The sequence below is a fragment of the Cynocephalus volans genome, chromosome 10 (genome assembly GCF_027409185.1).
Source record: "Cynocephalus volans isolate mCynVol1 chromosome 10, mCynVol1.pri, whole genome shotgun sequence".
NCBI classification, from domain to species: Eukaryota; Metazoa; Chordata; class Mammalia; order Dermoptera; family Cynocephalidae; genus Cynocephalus; species Cynocephalus volans.
Window position 1 is genome coordinate 124,516,743 of NC_084469.1, and position 25,853 is coordinate 124,542,595.

The 25,853-nt window shown below is 34.9% G+C and overlaps 1 protein-coding gene across 6 annotated transcripts in view; it reads right to left on the reverse strand.

Annotated features, from left to right (window-relative positions):
• Nucleotides 1-25,853, reverse strand: part of CNTNAP4 (contactin associated protein family member 4) — a 257,433-nt gene that overhangs the window by 87,445 nt on the left and 144,135 nt on the right. For 4 of the 6 annotated variants that reach the window (XM_063110395.1, XM_063110399.1, XM_063110397.1 and 1 more), the window contains exons 5-10: nucleotides 17,900-18,103; nucleotides 17,174-17,358; nucleotides 16,276-16,419; nucleotides 14,074-14,335; nucleotides 7,164-7,313; nucleotides 1,295-1,466 (exon numbers count right to left, since the gene is read on the reverse strand). In XM_063110395.1, coding sequence (XP_062966465.1) covers nucleotides 1,295-1,466; nucleotides 7,164-7,313; nucleotides 14,074-14,335; nucleotides 16,276-16,419; nucleotides 17,174-17,358; nucleotides 17,900-18,103 — 1,117 coding nt within the window. The remainder of the gene's footprint in view (nucleotides 1-1,294; nucleotides 1,467-7,163; nucleotides 7,314-14,073; nucleotides 14,336-16,275; nucleotides 16,420-17,173; nucleotides 17,359-17,899; nucleotides 18,104-25,853) is intronic. The other 2 variants (XM_063110396.1, XM_063110398.1) reach the window with 2 other exon arrangements.

Genomic DNA, 25,853 nt, shown 5'->3' on the forward strand with positions numbered 1-25,853 from the left:
CCAGGAAGACTCGCTGCATGCCCTCCCCAAATCAGGTTTTAGGTTCCAGAACTGGTGTGGTTATAACTACGTTCGAGATCGTGATATCTGCACCAAGAAGTCATTTAATCACAAAATCAAGCCAACGGAGGTTAACTGTCTAAATTCTCTCTTTACATATCACATTTCATTATAGAAAGAATTGCTTTCTCTACCAGTTGTTGTAAATAAATGAGTATTTGTAGAGAGGAAATTATGTCCTTCTAATCTCTTGCTAAATATGATTATAATTATAATTATAATTATGGACTTAACACAATATCTATTAATGTTTAAAAGAGGATAAACAGACATTACTAAGTGGTCTATGGGATATAAATAGGTGAGTTTTCATGCTGACAAACAGTTTCATACAAATAAAAAGTTACTTTTAAAGTTTAGAATTTATGTATTTACTCAAAATATATATTAAACACTACTACAGGGCTGGTGCTAATTCTGTCACACGGTTTACAAAGTGTTTTAAATTTATAATGGCCATGACATTCGATGAATTCAATAATTAAAATGAACAGTCCTGATATTAACGAATGACTGGCAAGATTACTTAGCTATGGTTACCCAGGTCTAAACAGTTTTTAATTATTATTAACTACTATTGTTTTAAAAGTTGCTTGTCCTCTACAATTAGGTCCCAAATCTTGCCTTGTCATGTCCTGTACTGATGCTCCTATCAAAATTACAAGATAACTCTTACACATTGATCAAGACTACTGCCCCAAGCCTTTCTAGAGAAGGGTTCCTTTTAATTTTCCCTGCAGAGAAGATAATAATGGATTGTTAAAGAGGCACGTTAGGAGAACAGAAACCAGTTAAGTTTCCCTACCTCTGAAAATATTATTCAACTGGCAGGCTAGCACAAGGCAGTTTGATAACCAACCACATAATTCTCTGGTTTACTGGCACCTGTTAATCAATTTTATTGTTACAGCCCTAATCTGTTGAGTTTAATGACATATTTTTAATACATTTATACCCATCAAAATCTATAGCAGCATCAACATTATCTTTTGTGAATTAGCCCATGTACATATAAATCACATAATTGCGTTCTATCTAAATTTTATCATTTGAAATATGACGTATAAAACGAAAGGTGCATTTTTTTTATTTGTAATGTGAATACAATCTACTTCCTGTGGAATAGATGACAATGGGATAGAGCAGAGATAAATATTTCTTTTATATATAAATTTGAATATGTTGCCAAAAAGCTTGAAAATAGGTCAAAATAAAGAAGTGAGATTGTTCTTACCTATCTGAGATGCCACAGGAATCTATCTGAAGGTCACTGAAGTTCCCAAGGGCCCCCTGCTGAACTGAAATCAGATCTACCACTTTGTTACTGATAGAAATGAGTCTCATACATCCTTGAAATCCATCATGTGGACTTTTACATTTGGATCCAAAGCTTTTATCAGGACAACCTGATAAAAAAAAGAACAAAGTAAAACTAGGATACATCTTAATAATCAGGATTCGGCATCATAAAATACTTTATTTAAAAAAAATAGTTATTTGATTATTTTCTGTTTAAAGGAGAAAAATCCACTAACATGATTATTAGTTTGATCTAAATTATAAGTTGCAATTCATACAAAATATTTTTTTATTCCCACAGGATTCACAGGAAGTCACTAATGTTATAATAATTATGTGTAAGGATACTACCTTAATTTGAATTTTAAAATTATACATATTAGCTCCAGAAGCCTAAACATGCTAGCCAGCACTATTAAATTATAATATAACTTAAACATGGGAACTTAGTCCTTTCGACTGAAAAATTAAGAACATAAAAGATGAAAATATGCACTGTAGATAAGAAAAGATAAATCAATAGTGAAATGCCTTTATATTTAAGGCTATTTGCAAAAGGAGTTATACTGACTTAGAATAAAATTACCACCTACAGGCGTCTTCAAAAAGTTCACAGAAAGATTTGTATTATCTTTTAATGAACTTTTGAAGTACCCTCATATTTAAATACTTTATTTTTCTTACATAAAGGAACCACACATGTACGCATTTTTAATTTATTCATTTATTTCTAATTGACATATAATTGTACATATTTCTGGGGGACAATGTGATATTTCAATACACATATACAATGTGTAATAATCAAATTAGGATAATTGGCATATTCATCACCTCAGACACATCATTTCTTACTGGTCAGAACACTCAAAATCTTCTCTTCTTGCTATTTTGAAATATACAATATAGTATTGTTAACTATAGTCACCCAACTGTTCAATGAACCATTAGAATTTATTTCTCCTACTTAAACATAACTTTGTACACCCTGACCAACCTCTCTCAACCCACCGCTCCCTCCATACCCTTTCCAGCCTCTGGTAAAGGGAGAACTCTGGTACACTCCTGGTGCGAATGTAAATTAGTACAGTCACTACAGAAAACAGTATCGAGGTTCCTCAAAAAAACTAAAAATAGAACTACCATATGATCCGGCAATTTCACTACTGGGTATACATCCAAAAGAAATGAAATCAGTATGTCGAAGAGACAGCTGCACATCTGTGTTGATAACAGTGCTATTCACTATCACCAAGATATGGAATCAACCTAAGCATCTATCAACAGATGAATGGATAAAGAAAATGTGGTATATTTACACAATGAAATACTACTCAGCCATAAAAAGAATTAAATCCTGTCATTTGCAGCAAGATGGATGAGCCTGGAGGACATTATATTAAAGTGAAATAAGCCAGGCACAGAAAGACAAATACCACGTGATCTCACTCATTTGTAGAATCTAAAAAAGTTGATCTCATAGAAGTAGAGAACAGAATAGTGGTTATATATGCATTTTAACAAATCCCAATGACTTAAGGTCAAAAACATTTCACAGTTTGATTTTATTTATTATAAAATCAAAAAAGAGTGTTTCATTTATACTGATCTTTTTCAAGTATTTATTTAAGACTTGCTTCTAATTATTTAAATAATAAAGAAATATAATATTAACCATTATTATCTGGGGTTTAATGATGTTCTAAATGTTTCTCTACCTGAGTGAAATAAATAATTTTATGGAATACGAACACATATATTATACTTCTATATTTAATCTTTATTTTCCATTACGGTTGTCAACCACTATTACAATTTCAAACATAAGAAATGAATCAGCAGCTTTTTAATTCCTCTGCAATCTATGCTAGTTTTCTACCTGAGAATTTCCATTACAATGAAATTGTTTGACTAAGGATATTTCTCCTTAGTGCTTTGTTTTCCTAGTAAAATACATTTATATAATAAGTAAAGGCCAGCATTCAAATTTAAAACTATTATCAGACACATCGAAATATTATATTTTAACCTAATGGACACTTTGAAGTTTCAGATTTAATATATCAAGGAAAGTGATCACAGCTTTTTGAGTATTAATTTATTGTATGTGGTGCTACACACATTTCAGTGTTTAAATTTCTTCTATAGTGTAGAATATGGTTATAATAATCTCGATATGTTTTCTAAATGACTTATAAACCAATAAAGAATGTTAGAATAAAAAACTGAAAGGATATAGTTCAGTAATATTTTGGGACAACCATAATATGCCAGGAATATAAACAGCTTTGCTAATCTCCTTTTCTCCAGGTGACATTTCCTGATACATCTCAAACTATTTCAGAACGAAATAAATTATGCAATATGCCTGTAGGGAACAAAACTAAGCAAATCCTGAGTCACAAGGAAAGGTCTTGGAACTTTACAGAAAGCACACTATCATATCATAAGGCATTCCATATTCCTAGCTACCATGTTCAATAAGCAAGAGGTTCTAAGAACAAAGAACAGTTCAACCCAGGCTAGTGTCAGTAGTCTATGACAAGAGGCAGGCACAGGTTAATATAATGCAATACCAGAGAGAAATTCATCACTGGACATTTGAGATAAAAGTTCTAAAATGGGAAGATTTCTGGAGGATACTTAATGCTGAATTAATGGCTGGATCCATTTCTAGAGGCAGTTAGCATGTTAAACACCTCAGAGGATGACAATTTTTTATCACTGTATGTCATTGTACCAGGAGTGAGATGTCGCATCAGGCTTTGCAGTGGTTGTAGTCAGTTCATTGGATGGAAAACATTTGCTTTACGCAAGGGGCGTGGATTGTGGGGGAATTCTGCACACAGTTCGGTATCAACAGCTTGTGCTGATTGCTGTGTTGTGCATAGCACAAAGATTCCATAGGGGAATTTAGAGAAATTAGGCACTCAGCCATCCTCAATCTGGAGAACCCAGATTTAAAATATCTAATTTATAAATGATAAAAGCTGAGCATAATGCATCACAATGCAGTCAGACTTTTTGAAAAGCACTCATCTGAGGGTGGGAATAAAGTAAGAAGTGAAAAGTGATGGACGGACAGTGGAGGTTTGGCGTGGCATATATAGTTCCAGAGCAGCCCACTCTCCCAATATGACAGCACTCTCAAGACTGGCAAAGAGAGGAGACAACGCCTGGGCAGTTGGAACAGGGAACTCCTTTGCAGTCAAGCTAGACTGACTATATTCTGAGGAGATCACTGGAAACTTGCAGGAGAACTAATGAGAAGTGTCTCATAACGTGGGATATTTTATTACTTTGAGATAAACTGGCTGAAGAATTAAGTACCTAAGAAAGGCCTTCCGCCTAGATAAACAGATCCTAGTGATTAATGGGACTGTCATTACACAGAATGAATGGCCAACTTTTCGAGGATGACCAGCTGTCATAGTTTGCCCAGGACTGGATGGGGAAGGAAGGAGGGTGGGAGGCATTTGTTTCCAGGACACAGAACTTTCAGTTAAAAATGGGAAAAGTCGGTCACCCTGTTGCCAATACCACCCAGGTGATCAGGGTCCCTGTGCCAGTCCTGAATTTTAGGGGACCTTGCTTTAGCCCTTCTCCAGCCATGCTTCTGCCCATCGTCCCATTAGGCCTTGCAAGGGAAGATGACGTGCACATTTGAAGCCCTCTCTCCTACAGCCCACTCCCAGAATCCAAAATTTCTATCCCAAAAGTCCTAAGTGGGCTCCCAGGATGATGGACCTCGTCATTCAGGCCCTGGAGCCACCAGGCTGGGCAGAGCAGAGAGAAGCAGGGCAGCAGAATGTCTCCTGCTTTCATTTGGTCCCTCGCTGCCAGCTGTGGAAATCGTAGGGTGGCCTGGATTTTGCAGAGTACGTGTTTAATGACCAACAGAACCTCATGCCAAGGTCAAGGTACTGGAGAACACCAATTGAGAAGATAATTGAATAAACAGAAATAACTGTGTAAGCTTGAGATTTGTTTATTTATTTAAAAAAATTGTTGAGTTGGAATTTTATTGTGGAAGCTTTCATTGTATATTGTTTAGGAAAACCTTAATAATGTAGGTATAACACTATAGAGAATGTTAAGGGAAAAATAAATCCCAAATTCAGAAGAGTATTTACCTGGGGAGATCAGAGGATCAAACATACATTGAATAATTTTTTCTAATCTTCTCTTTCTTTAACGCAGGAATGCATGTGTAGACATGTACTTAAGAAAAATTACTAACATTCTTAAAAATGTATACATGATATAACATGTAAAGAATAGAGGAAACTGCATGGGGGTATACAGGAACTCTGTATATCTTTGAAACTTTTCTGTAAATCTAAAACTATCCAAAAATATTTTTTTAAAAAATATAGTGTATATCATATGTCTCATAATAAAAACAAGCAAAAATCACAGAGAATATATGTAACATCTTTTACTATAAAATAATATTACAGTATAAATAAAAGCAATCACCATAGAAAAATTTTACACAAAATAGCTAGACATTGTTAAACCTGAACATAAACAATATAAAATACTTTAAAATGATAATTCTGTTTTCCTGATTTACAAACACTTTATCCAGTCTTTTATTTTTCATCATTTAACAATATGCCTCCTTTTTTCTTATCTCTTTAGGTGCTTCTAAATTTCTTCCTTTCAAGAGAAAACTCTTTGTTAAGTTGTTCTATATACCTTACTATTTATCAAAAGAATGTGTCTCTATGGATTGCCATAAAATCAATCATATATTCCAAAAGGTTTTATAAATAGCCTGGTTCAGAAATGAACAAATCTCAGGAAAGGAAGCAATTATATCTTTCAAGATTGTTGGCCTTTTGCAGCCTTTCACAATAATGGATTATGTAGTATTTTTTGTTTGTTCATTTTTTAAGATACTATGAATTGATTCATGGGCAGTGTGCTTACTGTCAATTCTTAGAAAAGAAATCCTATTTTATTGGTGAATAATAAAAGACAGGGCTGCTTCTTCCAAATTCAAAAATGATTCTACACAGAAGCAGGTGTTACATTGCTACCATGTAACACCACCAAAATAATGATAATATAGGAAACATCTCAATTCGTGATTAGAAATAAGTCTTACTACTGACAGCTTTACAACTTTGCATTTCTAATAGCAAAGAGCATTTTTTTTTTTAATTCTCCAATGACAAAGATTCATTTCCCACGTTTACTTTTCCTACCTTTTAGTTCAATCGAACATGCACAGGGCAGGTAAACACTTTCTTTTTGTTCTCTAAGGGAGATGGCCTGGTGTTGAGGGCTGATGCCCTGATCTTACCAAATGTATTAGCACATTATTACTTACAAGGATAAGAGGTTGTTACAGCTAATTAAGTTAAATTATATGTCCATTGGCATAATATTGCCCTTCTGTATTTGGCAGCAGGAAAGCAATAGGCTGCTTTAGAGGAGATAAGAGGCATAATCATGAAAACACTGCAATTAAATCAACCCATAAAGTCAGAAGATGTAAAAAGACCATTTACCATTAGGAAAATATCACAAGGTCTGAAGGTAAGAACTGAAAAGAGTGGCCGACTAAAATCAATCTCATTACAGAAACAGTAAATATAAATGAGCTCACCTTATAGAAATGCATTTCAGGTCTAATTGGTCATCTGGATCCACTCAACATTTCCATGCTCAAAGAAAGTAAGAAATTATTCCTAATCTATTAACGTTGTTTAAAACATGATGACCTACCCAAAGACACAGGAGGGAGTCAAGCAAACATGGTTTAATTGGTCATATGACCTGACCCCTTTTCTTACCTCCAAAATAATAGGTGCCACCCGAATAAATCTGCTCAGGTCCCAGTGAAGGAGCAGCAGAGGCCACGTGGCCGTCCACTGCCAAACTCACATGATTTCTTTTAGCAGATAAGGAGACAGAATGCCACTGCCCATCATTTAATCCAACACCTGGGGGAGAGGAAGTCAATTAAAAGAGAGATCTCTCAGCTGTGAACACTATAAGCAGTTGGATAGAAACAGCAAATATACACATCACTCAACTGATTCAAACATATACGTGTATTAAAAGAAAACAGAAAGGAAGAGAGAAAAGGGAGACAAGTGTGAGATCAGCCTCTTCTATGTGGAAAATGATGCTTTATTATCTTCCTTCCTTAGGGTCTCAATAGAGAAAAAATTTCCAACCCTGGACAATAATGAATGGTTAAAATCTTTCAATTACTTGGCATAGATTGATTTTCAGCTTTCATCCACAAAATTTACTTCTTATATAGAGGGGCTTACGAAGAGTACAAGTATTTCCCCAAATTCTAAGTTATACCCAACAAAATGTTTTCCTATCTATTTATCACATTTGTGTAGTCACCTTTTATGGTAATATAATAGAATACTTAACAAACTATGTCAAGCCAATCGTCACAAAAATATTTGAAGAGACTTAATAAATAGAGAAAGTTTACAGATATAATGTAAAGCTAAAAAATAAAGTAGTGGGTAAAACCATGTATACACAGTGGATCATAATAATTTTCAGATTTCATATTTGAGAATTTGCCTAATCACTAAGACTTACTTGTAACCTCCAAATCGATGCTCCATGAGCTTTCTCGGTTATTCAAGGACATGCGCAGAGCAGCGAAGAATTTGAGTTGTCCTTTGTGCATGTCTCCTGCTGAGCTCAAACAAGGCAATGTTTGCCTTATTCTACTGTAAACGTTTTTTTTTTTCCTTTTTTTTTTCTTTTTTGTAAGTTTGTTGTTGATTTTGCATGAAGGAAAATTGTTGTTGTTTCTATTCGTTTTTATATTTATTCTGTGTTTTCCAAGTCTATATATGTATGATCAAAAGTTGCTATAATCAAAAATCAAGGTATTCTTATCACCTCTAAAACACAATCTCTAGTCCCTCCTAAGGCAATCTCAGTATCATAAATCCATGGGATGGCATAGCCTTTCCCTGTTAAAGGGAATTAAGTCTATAAGGAGTTCTGTGGTTGAATACTGAGCAGAGACATGGAACCCAAGCATCTCTGTTGTGGATTTACCAGTCAGGTTTACATACACTGAATATTCAACTCTGTATGATTCTGCAGACCAAATTAGTAAACAAAAATATAAGCACTCTATTAAACCCAAAGAGCCTCTTTTTTGATATTATATGCAATTTCTTTTATTCCCTGAGCTATTTCCTACCACATGCTTTCAGATTGAAAATGCATGAAGCTCCCTTAGGTGATTGCATTTCTTTACCTTAGACATATTTAGTCTAACACAAATTCTAGCTGGAGCACAGAAGCTCACTTTTACATCACATTCATGAAGCAAAAAAGATTCTCTAAGACCCAGCTCTGGTTTGGTTTGTAAGAGATAATAAGAAAGAACTGAAAATTGAAATATGAAGAATGTAGGTTAGATACTTTTAGACACATTTTCTAAGAGTGGATTCTAAAATAGACAAGTGAATAGAATTATATAATCCTTGATAGTATGAGATTGGACAAAAATAAATCAAATGTCCTGGATTTGTCATCCAGTACTTCCTTTAAGAGGATACATTTGGAGTGAAAATCCTTGTGTATACTTTGTGTCACATGTACAGAGACTTCCCACTCTACACATCCATCACCCGAGTGTCTCCTACCACCTTATTCTCAAAGCCCCATATACACAATTCTAGTTCTGATATTCATCTTTGGCTTTCCATTAGTCTCAGACAGTGCTCAGACCTGAACATTTTATTTTTCAACCTATTGTAGATTGACACTTTTATAAAATATGATAAAAGAGAACTACTAAAAATTAAAAAGACATATAAAACGCAAGCCTACGAACCGTGCGCTTAATTTTTGCAGTAATATCTTTTTGCTATAACAGTTTCTAAGAGCTTAATCTCCATTTTCATACTTATCTTCTCATGGATCAATAACAAATATTTCAATGAGCCAGTGCTGGTCCAGGGACCACACTTTTAGTAGCAGTGCTCTGGGCAACTGTTGGTTTGGCATACAGCAGGAGTAAGTCAAAGGCTTGAGGAGGCCTTTGTAATAAAACTATCTATGCAGAAACCAAGTTAGATTAAGAACAGAAGACAGCCAGGACAGCCCACTCTGTACTGTGACACCATTAAATGCACCCACCTAACCAGCTAGCAGGTTATAAAGTCGTGCCATGTCTGTGGGGAACCTTCAGAAAGCTGAGCTGTCCTTGAGCCTCATTTGTGACAGACATGATTTATCTAAGAAGAGGAATATTACCTGGCAATGGATTTATTATTCAAATTACATCATCAAATTAATTCATTCATTCAAACTAACTCTACATAAGTTTAAGTCAGATTCCATTTATTTGGAAATATACAACTTCTTTCCGCTTCTAGGTCTGATGGGAGATGAGTTCCTTTCAAAGTCCACACTACTGGGCCGACCCCGTGGCGCACTCGAGAGAGTGCGGCACTGTGAGCGCAGCGATGCTCCCGCCGCGGGTTCGGATCCTATAAAGGAATGGCCAGTGCACTCACTGGCTGAATGCCAGTCACAAAAAAGACAAAGTCCACACTACTGTGAAGGAGAGGAAGGAGAAAGCGAAAGAGTAGAATTTGTCTTCTTTTTACTATTTATGATATTGTGTAGCTAAATGCTAATTCTATACACTACTCCCACCACTCATAATCTTTGAGTCTGCGGAGGGAGAAAGTTGTTAAAAAAATAATAATGATGATAATAATTTTATTGATCTATTATTCATAACAGGTGCTTTGTGCTTTCTATGAATTGTATCATCTAATCTTCACCACAACTATACTTGTCCTCATTTTAAGCATAAAGCAAATGAGGCTCCAGGAGGATAAACATGTGACCTAAAGTAGTACCCAGCTTGTGAGAAGCCAAACCGAAAGAGAAACCCAAGTCTGACTCCAAAACCCACGCTCTTCTCTGGATACAAAACAGGTGGTCCCTTATTTTTTTCGCTCATGTTAAACAATTAACTTTGAGAAAGAAAAAAGCAACCCTTAACAGCTAGGAGCTGGCCTGGCATTATCAGTGCAGCCTTGGCATTGTGAGAAGTTGGCTGGCACACAGAGCTAGGCCTTGGCATCTTCCTGTTGAATGTAAACAATCTCACAGAACACCCACATTAGACAAGGTCACTCTGTGACCCCAGTGAAACAGAGGGAAAAAATTAAGACTACTCTGTAATCTTGTCTAAGCACAGACAAAAGCAAGGTAACCATGCAAACCACAAAAATACCAAACTTCCCCCTCTCCTGGATAATACTGATTTACTTTTTATCAATTACAATGTGAATCTTATTTCATTCCTCTGTCTTTCAAGACAAGATTTACGAAGATACCTGGTCATAGAATTCCCTTCATTTCCTGGAAGCATTAAATCTACAGCAATTTTTCTCTTTCTTGAAACCTCCCTCAAATCAGCCAAAGAACCCAAAATCCTGTAATAAGTCATTTTAACACCATTGTACTGAGACAATCCCCACAGTTCCCAGGGTGTGTGCTCTCTTTGTTGCAATAAGCAATTAACCCAACTTGTTCAACTTCAGATATGTTCACTGTGGTCTTTGGCTGGAAAACATTGGCAATTCCAAATGGAATAATGAAAGGATGGAAAAATAAATGGAAGTGTTTGCAATTTCAGGAAATAAGAGAGGACAGGATTGTATCCCAGAACTTTTCCTCCCCAACCCATCATCCCCTTCTCTCTCTCTCCTCTCTGACCCAAACCACATAAGCACACAAAATATAGCAGGAAGAAAAATGTTTATATCTGCTCCCTAGTATATAATCTGCTGGTATCAGTCCTAAATTGCTACAGAAACATGATGAAAGCTTGGCTGCCATCAGCCTCTCATAAGACTATAATAGGCATCCATCGGGTCAGAGGTATACAGAAAAAATAAGCCTGTCATGTAGGGTAGGTTCTCTGCAAAGGTGCAAAAGGCAAATATACACAGGCCATTACTCAAGGAGCAACCGAAGGGTATTGCCTGTTTCCAAATGTATTTCAGCACTCGGAAAGTGTCAGATATTCCTACATCCCCTAACTAGAGTCACTAACCGGAATTAAGGATCCAGATCACTAGATAGCTCTTGTCGAGGTGAAAATATAGAGGTTGTTGGTACCTATGACTTTAGTGTAGAGCAGGAGTTTAAGGGGTAACAGGTTTACAATCTGAAAGGCAGAAATGTTCCGACAATGAAAGGGAGGAAGGGGGAATCAAAAAATGCTTCTCCTGGGTAGGGCAAATCAACAAGGCTGCTCCACTGCCAGGGACACACGAGTGGTGAGTGCCTATAGGTGAAAAATGCAGAAACATCTCAAAAGCTGCAAGCCTGCCTCTGCCAGGCTCTGCCCATGGGAGCCAGAGGCTTGTTTATAGGCCTGAAAAAGCAGTAGCAGCAATGCTAAAATCATAGCAGAAATCTCAAATTTGACAATAAAGAAGTTGTTTTAGGGAAACTATATTGCTCATTGGGTCCTTAATCCTTCTGAGTGATTTTTGCTTTGACATCTATAAAGGTGACAAGGATTGAAAATATTCTGTGTCGTGAGGGATTTTTATAGTATTGCTAAATGTCCCATGATTTAGACTAATATAATATCTTTACTATTTCAAAACTGATTAAGGCTGACATAATATTTTTGAATAATTTCAAATGACAATTTGCAAACCTGTACATCCCATTAAAAAAATTTAGTCTGATGATTTAAACAGTTGTACAATTCAGTTCTTTCTCCATACAATTTAATTTTTCTTCCATCGTAAAAGATACAAAAATTTTGAGTTTTTCCAGCTTTTAAGATCAGTAATTTATATCTCCAATAATGGAAATCTATCCTTATATAATGGAAAGATTTAGTATAATATACCAACCCATCAGTATACTTGGTTCTCTTGAAAGAGTCGTTATAATACATTCTGACAACTAGTTTATTTAAGTACAAGTGGAAAGTTTTCCTTTATAGGAGAACAAACTGACCCTCTCTCAGCTACCATTTAAGTAGTCTATTTTCAAATGCAAAATGTATTTGCTTCACTGACACTGGCAAAAAATAATATTTTGAAAGAAATTGGAAAATTAGGGGTAGGGAGATTTGGTAAGTAAAGGCCAACTAGTGTTACATGAAGTGTGACAATTTTGCTATATTAACACTTATATTTAGTCCAGGATTCTTACTATTAGCTATGGAAATAATAACAAGAAGTCATATGATGCCACAGTAGATTATACTGTATATGGATTTAAACATTAATTGAGAGATTTTAAAAATCACTCAGGATATTCTATACAGACTTACACCTAGTAATTTATTAACTCTACATGCCTGTAAAGTGGTTAGAAGTGAACTAGTTTCATGGGGCTAACAACAGTAACATTGCACTGAAACAGTTTCTTTAAGATGTTGAAAATTAGGCTATGAATTTAAACACTTCAGTGGATGTCAAATACAGCACAATAAACTACATATTAATGCCAAGCTTACGTTTCTAGACCCTCATTTTCCGGGCCTATTAATTATTAATATGACACTGATTAATTTCCTTTTGTTGAACCTACAAATCCAGTACATTGTGAGCATTACATAAAAACTCACAACATAGTTCCTCTTAAAAATTATAATTAATATTTAATTTTCAGTTCCCATATTTAAACCACAGTGATATATGAACAACAACAAAAAGATGCACAAAGAATAGGCATTTGTGTATCCATTCGTATACTAGTTTTTCTTATATTTGCTTTCCAACTGTATTTTAATTATTTTTTTCCTCTCCAAGTCATACTCTATAAATTTTGGTCATAGTTAATACAGAGAAGTAGTGCAATGGCATCTTTAAATTGTTTTTAAAGATCATTTATTAAATTAATGTAGCAATTTACCCCAATGTGACCTCCAGTTGCTTGGCTTGGATGCTATTCTCTATATGTAAAACTGTGATGGAGATCCCTTGTTGAGAACTATATAATTTTAATGAAGAGATAAAAATATCCCTCACCCAAAGGACTGACCTAAATTGGACATTAATTTTCCAGACACTCATACAGTCACCTTAATTATATTACTTTTAATCATTAAAACAATACCGTATTGCCTAGAAATGAAAAGAATTCCATTAGGTGCCCAAATGAGAAACTTTGCACAAATCTTTGCATCCTCCCAAAATGTATCTGACAGTTTACAAAATACATCAGCAAGTAAAGTTAGACTAAATATTTAAGTTTTATATTGCACACTGATACAGAGATACAGATACTAATTCTAGAAAAACCTCTGCCCTTCTCCCACAAACCAGATAAGACTAATAGATATGTTAAATCTAGTTTTCCATTGAAGGACACCCAATTAACTTTTTGGTCCATTTCAAAGTCTTTCGCATTTTTCCCAAAACACATTTCCTCAGGATATGTTGATTTATTTGGAGTGGAGAAGAGGGTATTGGAAGGAAATTTCTATTCCTCCATAACTAATAACTATTGGTTAATAAGAACCACTAGTGTCGGAACCATATTTAAAAGAAAATTGGAATCAAGTTCCTCTAAGGAACAGTACTGATAATCTTATTAACTCAAGTATTCATTTATTAAATAAATATTAATTTCTGGCTATGTGTAAAATTTGTGGAGAAGGGACCCAGAGATAATGAAATCTTTCAAATCCATATGCTTTACCTGAGGGAATACATTTATTACCTGCAGTGATGTCACTGGGTAATTTTCCTGGCTGGTAGAGATTCAGCTTAAGTTTTCCATCACTAAGAAAGAGGAGGAGACCCCCTGAAACCTGTTGAAGTTCACTGAATAGCAGAAGCCCTGCCTCATTCCAGGTTCGAAATTGAAACGTAGCAGAAATCTCATCCTCTCCAGAAAAGCTTGGCAGTGCTAAGTAACTCCTGGAGCTCAGAAAAGTCACAGGCACCGATTGTGGTTGTGAACAAGAAAAGGACACATTTCCCTGAGAATAAAATAAAATAAAAGCTTTCAGAACGTTATTCGCGTCATATTAGTATTAGAATCTGAAATACTCACTAATCTGAAATACTCACTAAGACTTCTTATCAATCCCACATTATCCTGGATTTAAAACAACAAATTGCTATGAACATGAAAATTCAGATCTTTGACATTTATCTTAAAGGTTCTTCAGCCTTTTTCTCTGATCTTCTCACCATTTCTCAACTTTAATATAGATCTTAAAAGTCAATGAAATCAACTTTATTTAGAAGAACATGCATTGGAAGTAAAAAATTTGGCTTGACCAAACAAAAACATCTTGCTATATTGTGATTCTGTTAAAAGTGAATTAGCTTTTATTGTAAGCAAATATCTTGTTCCAATGAATGAAATAACAAGAGCTGAAGAGTAAACTGTGCTAACACATAATGTAAAGGCTATTATAAGACCACCTAAGCCACTGAAAATGGAAACGTTTTACCAGCTGCAGTTTGGTCTTAGGCTTCACTTGGCAGCTAACTGCTACCCTACAAGGAACAAATCTTCTTGTTAATGAAGAGCGGGTGGTCCTTGCATGAGCAGTTTCTAGAAATTTATTTTGTGAATGAAACGCACACACATGTATTTTTATTTTCCTTTTAAATTATTGTCCCTTTTAAAAGTAACTATTTTTAAATCTTGCTGGATGTTATGATCATATAAATATCACCCATTCACACAGAGTATTAGGAATAAAATACTTGGTAAATAATAAATATCCTCATGATGGGATTTGAGATTTGCTGGTACAACATGAGCTTAAATTACATATTTTGTATGTTAAGCAAAGACAGAAATTCATTCATATCAGTATGTGTCTGCTTTTTATTATCAAACTGATAAAGCTAGAAATCGTATTTCCCAGGATCCACTTCCTTGTCTGCTTCTGGGTAAAAGTTAGCCAAATGAGGGAGCTTGAGAGAGTTTTGATGGTCCAAAGTAAAACACCAGCCATTTTGCTCCAAAGGTTTTTTGTGATCGCCCACAAGAAAGAAATGTCACAGAGGTGCTGGGCTGTTGCAGTTTGTCCTTGCTCTCCTCCACTCTCATGGTGTCTTCTTGCTGGCAGATGGCCGGTCCATGGACCAACAGCAAGCCCAGGCCCATCCCAAGATCCCTGTGTGGAGACCCACAGAGGCAGTGGCTACCCACAGGCAACAACTTTCAGAAATCTCTCAGGAGCACCCTTCACGGGCTGAAAATGCTCTAGAGACTCTAACATGTCTATGCATCCTATTACCTTAGACAGAATATAGTGACTTCTCTGATCCTCCAACTTCCCCTGCCAGGCCTTCACCTTCCAGGTCCTCTTAAGATCCAAGTCCTAAAGTAGATCCCTTGCTCATAACACTCAGACTGATGCTGCTTCCCTGACTGAACCCTGACCAATGCAATTATACTTAAATTCTGCCACATTTCTGTAGAATTAGAATGTAATGCAGCCTGACCAACACTGTTATTTAGGCAGATTGGCAGGTGCAGTCTTGTAACAGCCTGTTAGTTTCTTTTATTTGTTGTGAATGACCATGGCAAAAGACAACTTTTTCAAATGTCTCTCTAATATACGTAATTGTTATTTGATTCCAGAAACTTTGTATACTCATCTACTGAGTTTGTCATGGAATATCTTATTAAGGAAATTACAGAGCAAAAGAAAATAGTCTCCTGGGAGGCGTAATATCTCAACAAAATTAAAGTATCAACGGTAGAGAAAACAGTTTTACTTCATATAAAAATAAAATAATTGTGCCCTATGAATTATAATTCTTTCCAAAAGAATTAATCTCCTGTATGCATATTGCCAATCAGAGAAAAAAATGTAAATGAGTAATCTCCAAAACATCATATCACAAAAAAGGGGCAACTTTATTGTGTGAAAAAGATGCACATGAAGACTCTTACCGTAATGATAATCTGTGGTTTTTGTTGCTTGGCCAAATCAGTAATATCCACTCCATTATAATAGAGATTTTCTAAACATCCATGAAAATTTTTATGTGGTATTGACACTGATTTTGCAGGTGCTGGAATCCCTCCAAAGCTGATCTTAGAAAGAAAATTGGCATCAATAATATTGTTTAGTGATTTTCTAATAATCTGCTTAAACAATTATGTCTAGCAACTATGGCTGTCATCATCACACACACATCAATTTTTCATCACCCTATACTGAAAAAAATCGAGATGCAGATTTCAAAGCAAATTTATACGCATTGTTTTCATTTACACTAGAGCTTGATTTTCTTACAAACACCTAATCACACCTTTTATGGATATTTGTTGAATGATAAAAAAAATGCAACTTTATATCCATGATAAAACTCGATCTGTTCAATAATGCAACCAATTATAATGACATTTTATTTTACATACATTTTTGGCACTCATTGATCTTTGTGCATTTGAATCAACCCTTGATGAATTAATTAATAAATCCATTTGAGGCGGCATTCTTCCAATAAATCTACCCTGCTCATGAGTATAAAAAAGAAATCATACAACACAACCTATAATTGATTGTGGTAATCAGATCTCTTCATGGACAATACTTTCTACCCGTGACATTCTGTGACTAGACATTTCAGGTAAAAAAAAAAAAAAAGATGATCTCACTCTATAATAATATATTAACATACTTGGAGAAATATGAAAAAAGAGGAAGCCCCAAGTACCATACACTCAAACCTGAGTTCTGTGATTTACTGTAAAAGATGGGTTTTCTTCTCGTGTGTTTTCTTTGGAGAAGTTAAGCCACATAAACGTCATTAAATGTGTACTAATGGAAACATAACCATCACACCTCATAATCAAGATCCAGGTAATTGAATTCTCCCTGTGCGTGGAAACGATGCTGGTGCTCGTCCACTGTAAAGTTGACTTGTTTACCCAAGCGCTGGATGAGCACAGAATGCCAGTGCTGATCATCCAGCAGACTGCCCAGGGTGAGACTGATCAGGGCGTGAGCGGAGGCCAGCTTAGCTTCACCTTAGGCGAGGAAAAAACAACAGCACCATTATTCCCAGTTTGAAAAAAGAAAAGGTTTCCTTTTGTGGACCAGCATCTTTCATCATAATTCCAATCTGCTTCCACACATTCCATCCCAACCACTAGCATGGATTTACCTAATGTTTGAATATAAGAGCCTCTCGACCTGGCGGTAATTTCTTCCACGGTTACTTCTTTTCCTTATCATCCATTGCATGTTAATTATCTATGTAAATTTTATCTTGGCTACAACCTCATTATTTTTACTACCTCAATGTTTTTCAATGACCCTTTCTTTATGGTCTTAGAAAATACCTAGGTGGTTCTACCAGGGTTAAGTAAAAAACATCGAATGAGGGTCTTGTGCAATTTGCAAAGTATGAACCAGTTTTACATTGAACAGCAATATGGGCATATATGCAAGCCCTTGAACCTGAAAATAAGGCACTTTCACAGTTCAAAGATAAGCTATAAAAGCATAAAGTTACCTAAGCGATATCCAAATGATCAGATTTTCAAGCATTTCACCAAATAGTTTTACCTGAATTAATCAGTAAAAAGAGTTTTCCTCTTCTTAATTCCAGTGTGATGTGATCTCCATTTGACCCTGCCCTGTGGATTAGAATCCCATCACTCGCCATGGTTTTAAATTTCAAAGAAATAATATCTTTTATTGGGCTCAGGGATTTTTGATCAAATCTGTAGAGAAGAGAACTTTTTCCATCAAGATCAACCACCTCTGATCCTAGAGACAAAGATATTAAAAGTCATTCTAAGGATAAATATGCTCTCCATTAAAGCATTTCAAATGAACACATATAAAGAGAGCACTGTATAGACTTATATACTTGCATACATAGGTCAGCTCCGGATCAGTCATCCTAAGGAAAAATATGACCACCAAATGTCTAATCCCCTCTTGACACCAGGGATTGATTCCATTTTAGTTTTTATTAACCTGTTTACAAAATTCATGATCTAGAAGTACATTTTTTAATGTATTCCTAACTTTCTCTTATATTATTAAAGGCTATTTTTTCTCATTTCATAAAAAAGAAAATCAGAAAAAAAGGTTATAGTTAATATACATAAAACCACTTCACATATTTCACAATCAGTATTTTTTATGGTGTTCTTGAAATGCTGAAGTTAAGTGGGTTTTGGCTTCAGAATTAGTAGTTTTGGTATCTCAAAATTTTTCATACATGTGCTACATAAAAGAGATCAACACTCAAATATACACATTTACTACAGACTCATCAAATGCCACTTCAAATATATACGAATATTAACCTGACCTTGTGTTTTGTCTCATGTTATTATGTTTGTGGCTAACTGATAGTATTTAAGGGCAATGCTACTTTCTATCTTCTCAAGGGCTTTGTTGGAAAGACATTGACTTAATGATATTGTAAGGTCTGTTCTGCTGCATTTGTGTTGTAATCGCGACACTGTTTTTTCAGCTTTCTGACAGTGTCTTATATACTTGCTGTCAAGATCACTCTTACTCAGTTCATGTGAAAAAAGGTGTCATGTTATACGAGTAACACAACAATACATCTGTCAAAATCAGTTGCACCCTGAACAAGAGGCACAAAAAGGAACTGATAATACTCGGAAATCCTAGCAGTATTTTCTACATTTCACAAGTCGAAGATTTTTTTTAAGGCAATTACCCTTGAGAGTGCATTTATGTAATAAATGAAGAGGTTAGGGAAACTCAATAAAAGATGAAGCTATTTTTCAACTGGTAAGCTGACTTCCTCCAGTCAACAAAATGACATTACAGTTTACTCATCTTGTTTCATTTGACAAAATTATTACAGCTACTTGTATGCCCAAAGATACATCTAATTCAGATTATCCATTATATTCCATATGAAACATTTACATCCACCACCACCTCCCCCAATTTTTTTTCAACTATTTTATGTAGCTATCTTTTGAAGATTCAGAGATCTGATTTTTTCACATCTTGCTAATGGGCTTATAAAGAATTCATTCACCAAGTGCACATGAATAAACATTGCATTCTGCAGAAAGAATAATGTTAACTGAACAATTATTCCTTGTTATATAGTTGAATAAATGTGCATGGTAAAAACATAACTCTGTGTCAAATACAAATAATGTGTTCTATGATTATTAGATTACAATAAATTAAGAAAAAATTCCAATAAGATGGACTTTAAAGGCTGACACATTTAGAGCAATGCAGTTATCTCTGAGTTAATGTATTGCTTAAAGGCAACCATCATTGTAATGATTTTATTTTAGAAAAAGACTATTTTTGGAATTAGCTACCAAGAGAATTTTTTCCCATTAAAGGGTTAGTCTGTGTTACTTTAGCCTACTATTTCTTTTTTTCTCTCTTTTGCACTATTGTTATTATTACATTATAATGGTCATATTCATCTTCCATGGCACCTAAAGATTTTGTGCCTGGAATATTTCCATCAGCAAAATGGGGTATTGAAAAACATATCAGACATTTGATGCCTAAAGCAATGGTAAACTGTTTCATCTCTTAAACTGAAGCCACTTGCCATTTTTGCTTTCTTACCTACTGTCTACTTACTTCACAGGCATACTTAATGCCACTATGTGATCTGGTGAATTTATTCAATAAAAATTTATCTAGCCCATCATGTTTGAGGCACTGTGCCAGATGCTGGGATAAAAGAATATTCAACACAAACATGGTCCCTGCCCTAATGGTGCTTATGTTCAGTGAAGACAGGTAATATTTAGCAAGTGAACAAATAAGTTCAGGAACCCATTAGATTGTAAGAGGCATTCTGATCAAAAGTAGCAGAAGACAGGGGTCACTTAAGTTAGGGCAGTTGAGAAAGGTCTCTCTCAGGTCTCAGGTCTAAAACTCCGAGGCTAAGGCAGATCCTAATCAGTAATCGTCCCACTCTCTACAGTTTTCAAGTCCTATAACTTGTCCCCATGAACTAGGATTACTCTTAGAACATTTAATTTCAAGAGGTCTAGACATTCTCCCAACACCATCCCATTCACTGTCATAAAAGAAAGCTGCGAGGATGTCTGAGAAACTAGAGTGACAGGAAATGATTTAGTGCTCAGAAGCAGTAATGAGGTGGATTCACCTTGAAAAAGGGAGCCTGAAAGGAAGAAAGTACAGAAGCGGGGAAATCAACAAATTGGCCACAATCACATTACAGATTTCACGTGCATGTAAACCATACCCTGCAGGGCAAAAAGCTACATATAATTTAGAAAGTGAGTACATTATCAGTACAGGGAAACTTCAATAACATACACATAATATATAAATATGGATTCTCAGAAAATAAAATTCAGGATGATTCTTAGCAGTATTACTTTATATAGAACACTCATAATAGCTCACTTTTATTATGTCACTTTTGTAAAAGTTACTTACACAAACACATCTGATTAATAAAAGACATACAATTTTAAACAGTAGTCACAGAGCACTGAGTTATGATGCATGAAGTTAATGACATAAAAACATGAAAAAAATTAATCTTTTGAAACAGAAAGAGAGCATTCATATTCTATGTGTTATCAGCACCGAGGTCTCCAAGAATGCTGGTGGGAGAGACAGGGATACAGTCTCTCTCGAGAATGATCTTACCCCTGTTAAGAAAAATTGGAAAAACTGGAAGTAAAGCAAAAGAATAACTGCTCATCCTCCCAATCTCATACTGGAACATTTTCTAACAGGCCTGTCTGGAGATTATTTAATTATGGGTGAATTAATAAGTGTCTGATTTTATTATTTAGTACGGATTAGGGCCAGATTCTGTCAAGTTCCAAGTTAATTTGTAGATTTTTGCCCAGTAGAGATGTAAAAGACTTCTATATGGTAGAAAACATCTTCCCAAAGGTTATGGTTTTATTGAAACTATATAACCTGTTGAACACTAACCACTTGGGTACTTACCTAGTAATGGGAGGGATCTTCAAAAAGTTCACGGAAGATTTGTATTATCTTTTAATTCCATTTTCCCATGAACTTTTTGAAGTACCCTTGTATTATTCTAACATTTTTTCTTGGATTTATATATACTCAGTCTCTTAAATTTTCTTTGAATTAGCTTTACCATCCTTCTGATTCCTTCATTAGTGAATCAAATACATCTTCGGTAGGTGATTATTCTATTATTTGAATGAGAGTTATGTTTCTATGTCTTTGAAAATTTTACATTACCATTACTAACTTAAAAATATACTTGAACTTCATATCATTGACCAGTAAAGCAACATTTCAAGTCTTGGCCATCAATGGTAATGTTCAGGGTGAATTTATTTTCACTATTCTACAAAGATTTTCAGATTTTTAAACTCTTAAAGGAGCAATGCCAAAGCAAACACATTCTCACAAAAGAAAAATACCACGGTGATTCATAACAATCTTTTTATATTGAAACTAACTTATAAAAGATCTAATATGAATGAATAGAATTGATAAAATTAATCCAACTCAATATCTATTTGTTTAGAAACACTAAATTTTAAGCATTCAAAATAATATTAATAAGTAAATTGACAGTCAATATCACATTTATTTCTATCTTTTATCAAACGCCTTTGGGAAAAGACTCTTGCACACAGTTGAGTTATGTAAATAGAAAAAGTAGAGGTATTAGAAAATTAACTATAGGAAAAATGAGGAATCTCTAGTTATTAATAAAATAATAGGAAAAGACCTACAGTCCAAAGACAAAAGAGGAGATGTGTTACTTGACTGAAAGAAATAATTATTTTTCTAATTGTAAATTTGTTCATTAGTATGCTTAGAGGTTATATTTTTAATGATTGGATTATTATTGGTATTAATAATGTATCTGCCATACACTGGTTCACCATGAGGAGGGCATAAACTAATTTTCCAGTAACAAGTTGCAAATTGTTCTGATATATTCACCTCTTTTTAGTCTAGCCCCATTTTTAGCCATTTGTAGGCCTAAGTTAAGGCAACTAGCCTGTGTGGGTTTGAATCCCCACTCTACCTTGGGCAAGTGTATTAGTTTTTTATTTTTGCTGTAACAGGTAATCACAAACATAGTTGCTTAAAACATCACAAACTTCTTATCCTACAATTCTAGAATTCAGAAGTACTAAAATCAAGATGTTGGCAGGAGCTGTTTTCCTTCTTAAGTCTCTAGAAAATAATCCTTTTCTTTGCCTTTTCTACCTTCTAGAGATCACTTGGCTCATGGCTCCTTCTTCTGTATGATGTGACATAACATCTTCAAATCTCTCTCTCTTTCATTTCTGCTTTCATAGTCATATCCCTTCTCTGACTTTGATCTTCCCACTTCCCTCTTATAAGAAACCTTGTGATTACATTGTGTCCACCTAAATAAGACAGAATAATCTCCCCATCACAAGAGCCTTAATCACATCTGCAAAGTGCCTTTGCCATGTAAGATAACACAGTATATTTATAGATTTCAGGGACTAAGATCTTCAGCGAGGCATTATTTTATCACAGTGAGTTACTTAACCTCTTTGTCTCTGATTCCTTGTCTGTAAAATGAGAATAATAGTATATTCTTCATAGAATCCTTGTATGAATGCATATCTGCATAGTGTTTAGAAGCTGCCACATAATTAGCAATCAATAAATGTTAATGACTCTGAATGCTAATGTTATTATTTATTGTAAGAATATTAAGCGGGAAAAGAGGTACAGCAAAAAATAGTTTAATAAATACATTTGGTATACTTGTGACTTTAAAAATAATAAATTTCTGAAGTGCACAAGAAACCCTTAATTATCAACGTCATTGCCAGCTTATGCAGCAGAAATGATTTCAAGCCATCTGTGGATTCTGTGGCTTTTTCTCTGTCTGTCAGCTCCTGCCTGAGCTGACTCATCACAGCAATCATCAGTGACCTGATTCCTCCTCCGCGAATATCTGCATCTCAAACTTCTCATTTAAAGCAAGAATCAAGGAAAGATGATACCCAGAAAAGTTGTAGGCCCTATTATCATATCAATTCTCCCTGTGACCCCGAAGATATTCTGTTTTATTTATATGATTCTGAAATACGATCTGCCATGGAATTAAGAGCTTCCAATAGAAAATACTCAAGTATCTTTCAGGGAGTTTTGTCAGAAGTGGTATTGCTGAAATGTATATTCTGCCCTCCCTCCTACAGCACATATTCGTGGAAAGTTTTCTGTGAACACAGTGGAGAACACAGTGGAAAACACAGCAATGCATAAAAAAACAAAAAATACTTTTGTTTTAAAAAACTTACAGTCTACTAGGGGAAGACACACATCTTGGAGATGTGATTATTCACGCCTACATTCAGAGCTTTGCTTCTGTATCAAGGCTGGGTCCCAAGTGATTTCTGAGATGTGCAGAAGTCACTCCGCCTTAGCCTCTGAGAAGGACGTCAACGAAACTGGAGAAATGCTTTAGTTCCTCAAGCAGCCAAATGTTTTTCTACCTTTGCATATTTCACATGCAAACACACTTCTCATTCCACTTTACCTAGTATCTTCCCCTCACCCTTGCATTCAACCCCTGCTCCTGAAGTTCAAGGCTTCCCAAATTTTGAGGGGTTGTCACTTAAAAAAGCAATATCCTCGCCATACCCCAAGTGGATGAGTAAGAAAAATATCTAAGAGCATGTTTTTCTTAAATTGAGCTTCATGATCCAGCCATACTAGAATCAACAGAGAAGAATTTCTTAGGGACTCCATAAACATTCAACATCCTAAGCTCTGCCTAATGTCCGCCTAATTAGAATCTCTCTAATTGTAACCGGGAACCCTGGAATACAGGTCCCTGAGAGATTCTGAGGCAAACAACAGTATGCGGGTTATTTGGCAGGAAGAACAAATAGGTAACAGAAACCTATTCTCTGAAAATCAGTAACCTCATTGAATATTGAATTGCACCATAAAAAACAAATATGTTTCATTTATTTATACTGTAGGTAGTACTTGCAGAAGTACTTGTGGAGGTGGTAGAGATTTGTCCCTGAATGATGTTTTAGGGATAAATTTTTCCATGTGTTAAACTATGAATCACGGCATTATTGATGAGGTCAGATAACTAAAAAACTTAAAGGAAAAAAATCAGAACAGAAAATGCATGAACTGGAAAAGCCAATCCTTCAACAATAGAAAATTAACTTTATTTGAAGGTCATAAAAGAGTTCTTCTTGAAAAAGACACTAGGGTCTTCTATTAATTCTTTGGGAATCACCCCAAAAATATAAATAGAGTGCGAGTGCTACCTTCAAAGATCAAACAAAAAAATAATATAGATTTTTTTATAAGCTAGAGAAAAGAGCTATAGACCAATTCTTCTTGGTTAAACATGAAGTCAGCCTTAAACACTGATCACGCTGTTACTTTATTTGAAAATTATTACCCACAAATTACTAAACAAACAGTGGTCCAATTTTGACTTCTAAGAAACATAAATCAGACTGAGTCATTGTTAAACTATTATATTGTGAAATATTAAAGCAACAGCATGATGTATAGGCACTTGAGATCTGCATTACTGAATTGGGTTTTCAAAGCAATGGAACGGAGAGGCAAGCACTTGAGAAATCAACGGGAAATAGGCTGTACTATTTTTGCATAGTAGCATAAAATAATACAGAATGATTTAAGGAAGTCAAGTTTAAAACAACTAAAATTAATACAATAAAAAGGAAGAAGGCACAGAATCAAGTGCTGCATATAACCACAAGGAAAAGGTGACTTTACCATCATGGTTTTAAATAGACTGAGCTAAGGTCAGCAACAACATGCCAGGAGTTTATGAAAACAAACATGATCACTGCCACTTAAATATCCATCTTAATAACCTTTTAAATAGATTTGAAACTAGTAACATCTACCATGTCAAGGACACTCGAATGAATCATTGGAGACTGTTAGCTGTACTTCTGTCTCTAATATTTATTTGTAACTTTTGTAATGTCACAGAAGTCACTTAAATGTTGATTCTTGGTTTTCTTACTTGAAATATGTAGAGAATAATTCCAGCCTCTTATACTACCCAAAGATGCTGTGGGGATCAAATGGAATTATCAAAAATATCTGAACATTTATTATTCTGTATGCTATTATCACCATTTTAAAAATAGTATTTGAAATTTCATATGTTCATCTCAGAAATATCTCTTCTTTAATCAACTGCTGCTGTGTGAGTGTAATGAATTTGTGATTTTTACATATTTATTTGTTATTCAGTATATATCATGGCTAATCAGATTTTTTCTTAATTCATTCATTCAACAAATAGTTACTGAGCATTGATTGTGCCAAGTGTTGCACTGGGAGCCAGTGTTGCAACAGTGAACAGATCCTGTTCTCATAGATCTTACAATCTGCAGGAAAAGACATCAGGCAAACCATCCCATGTGTACAGATATATGTACAAATTGTAAGTGAAGTATGAAAGAAAGGGACAGGTTGATAGCAGAATCCTGAACAGAGAGATTTAAATTAAGTTGGTGATAGGGGA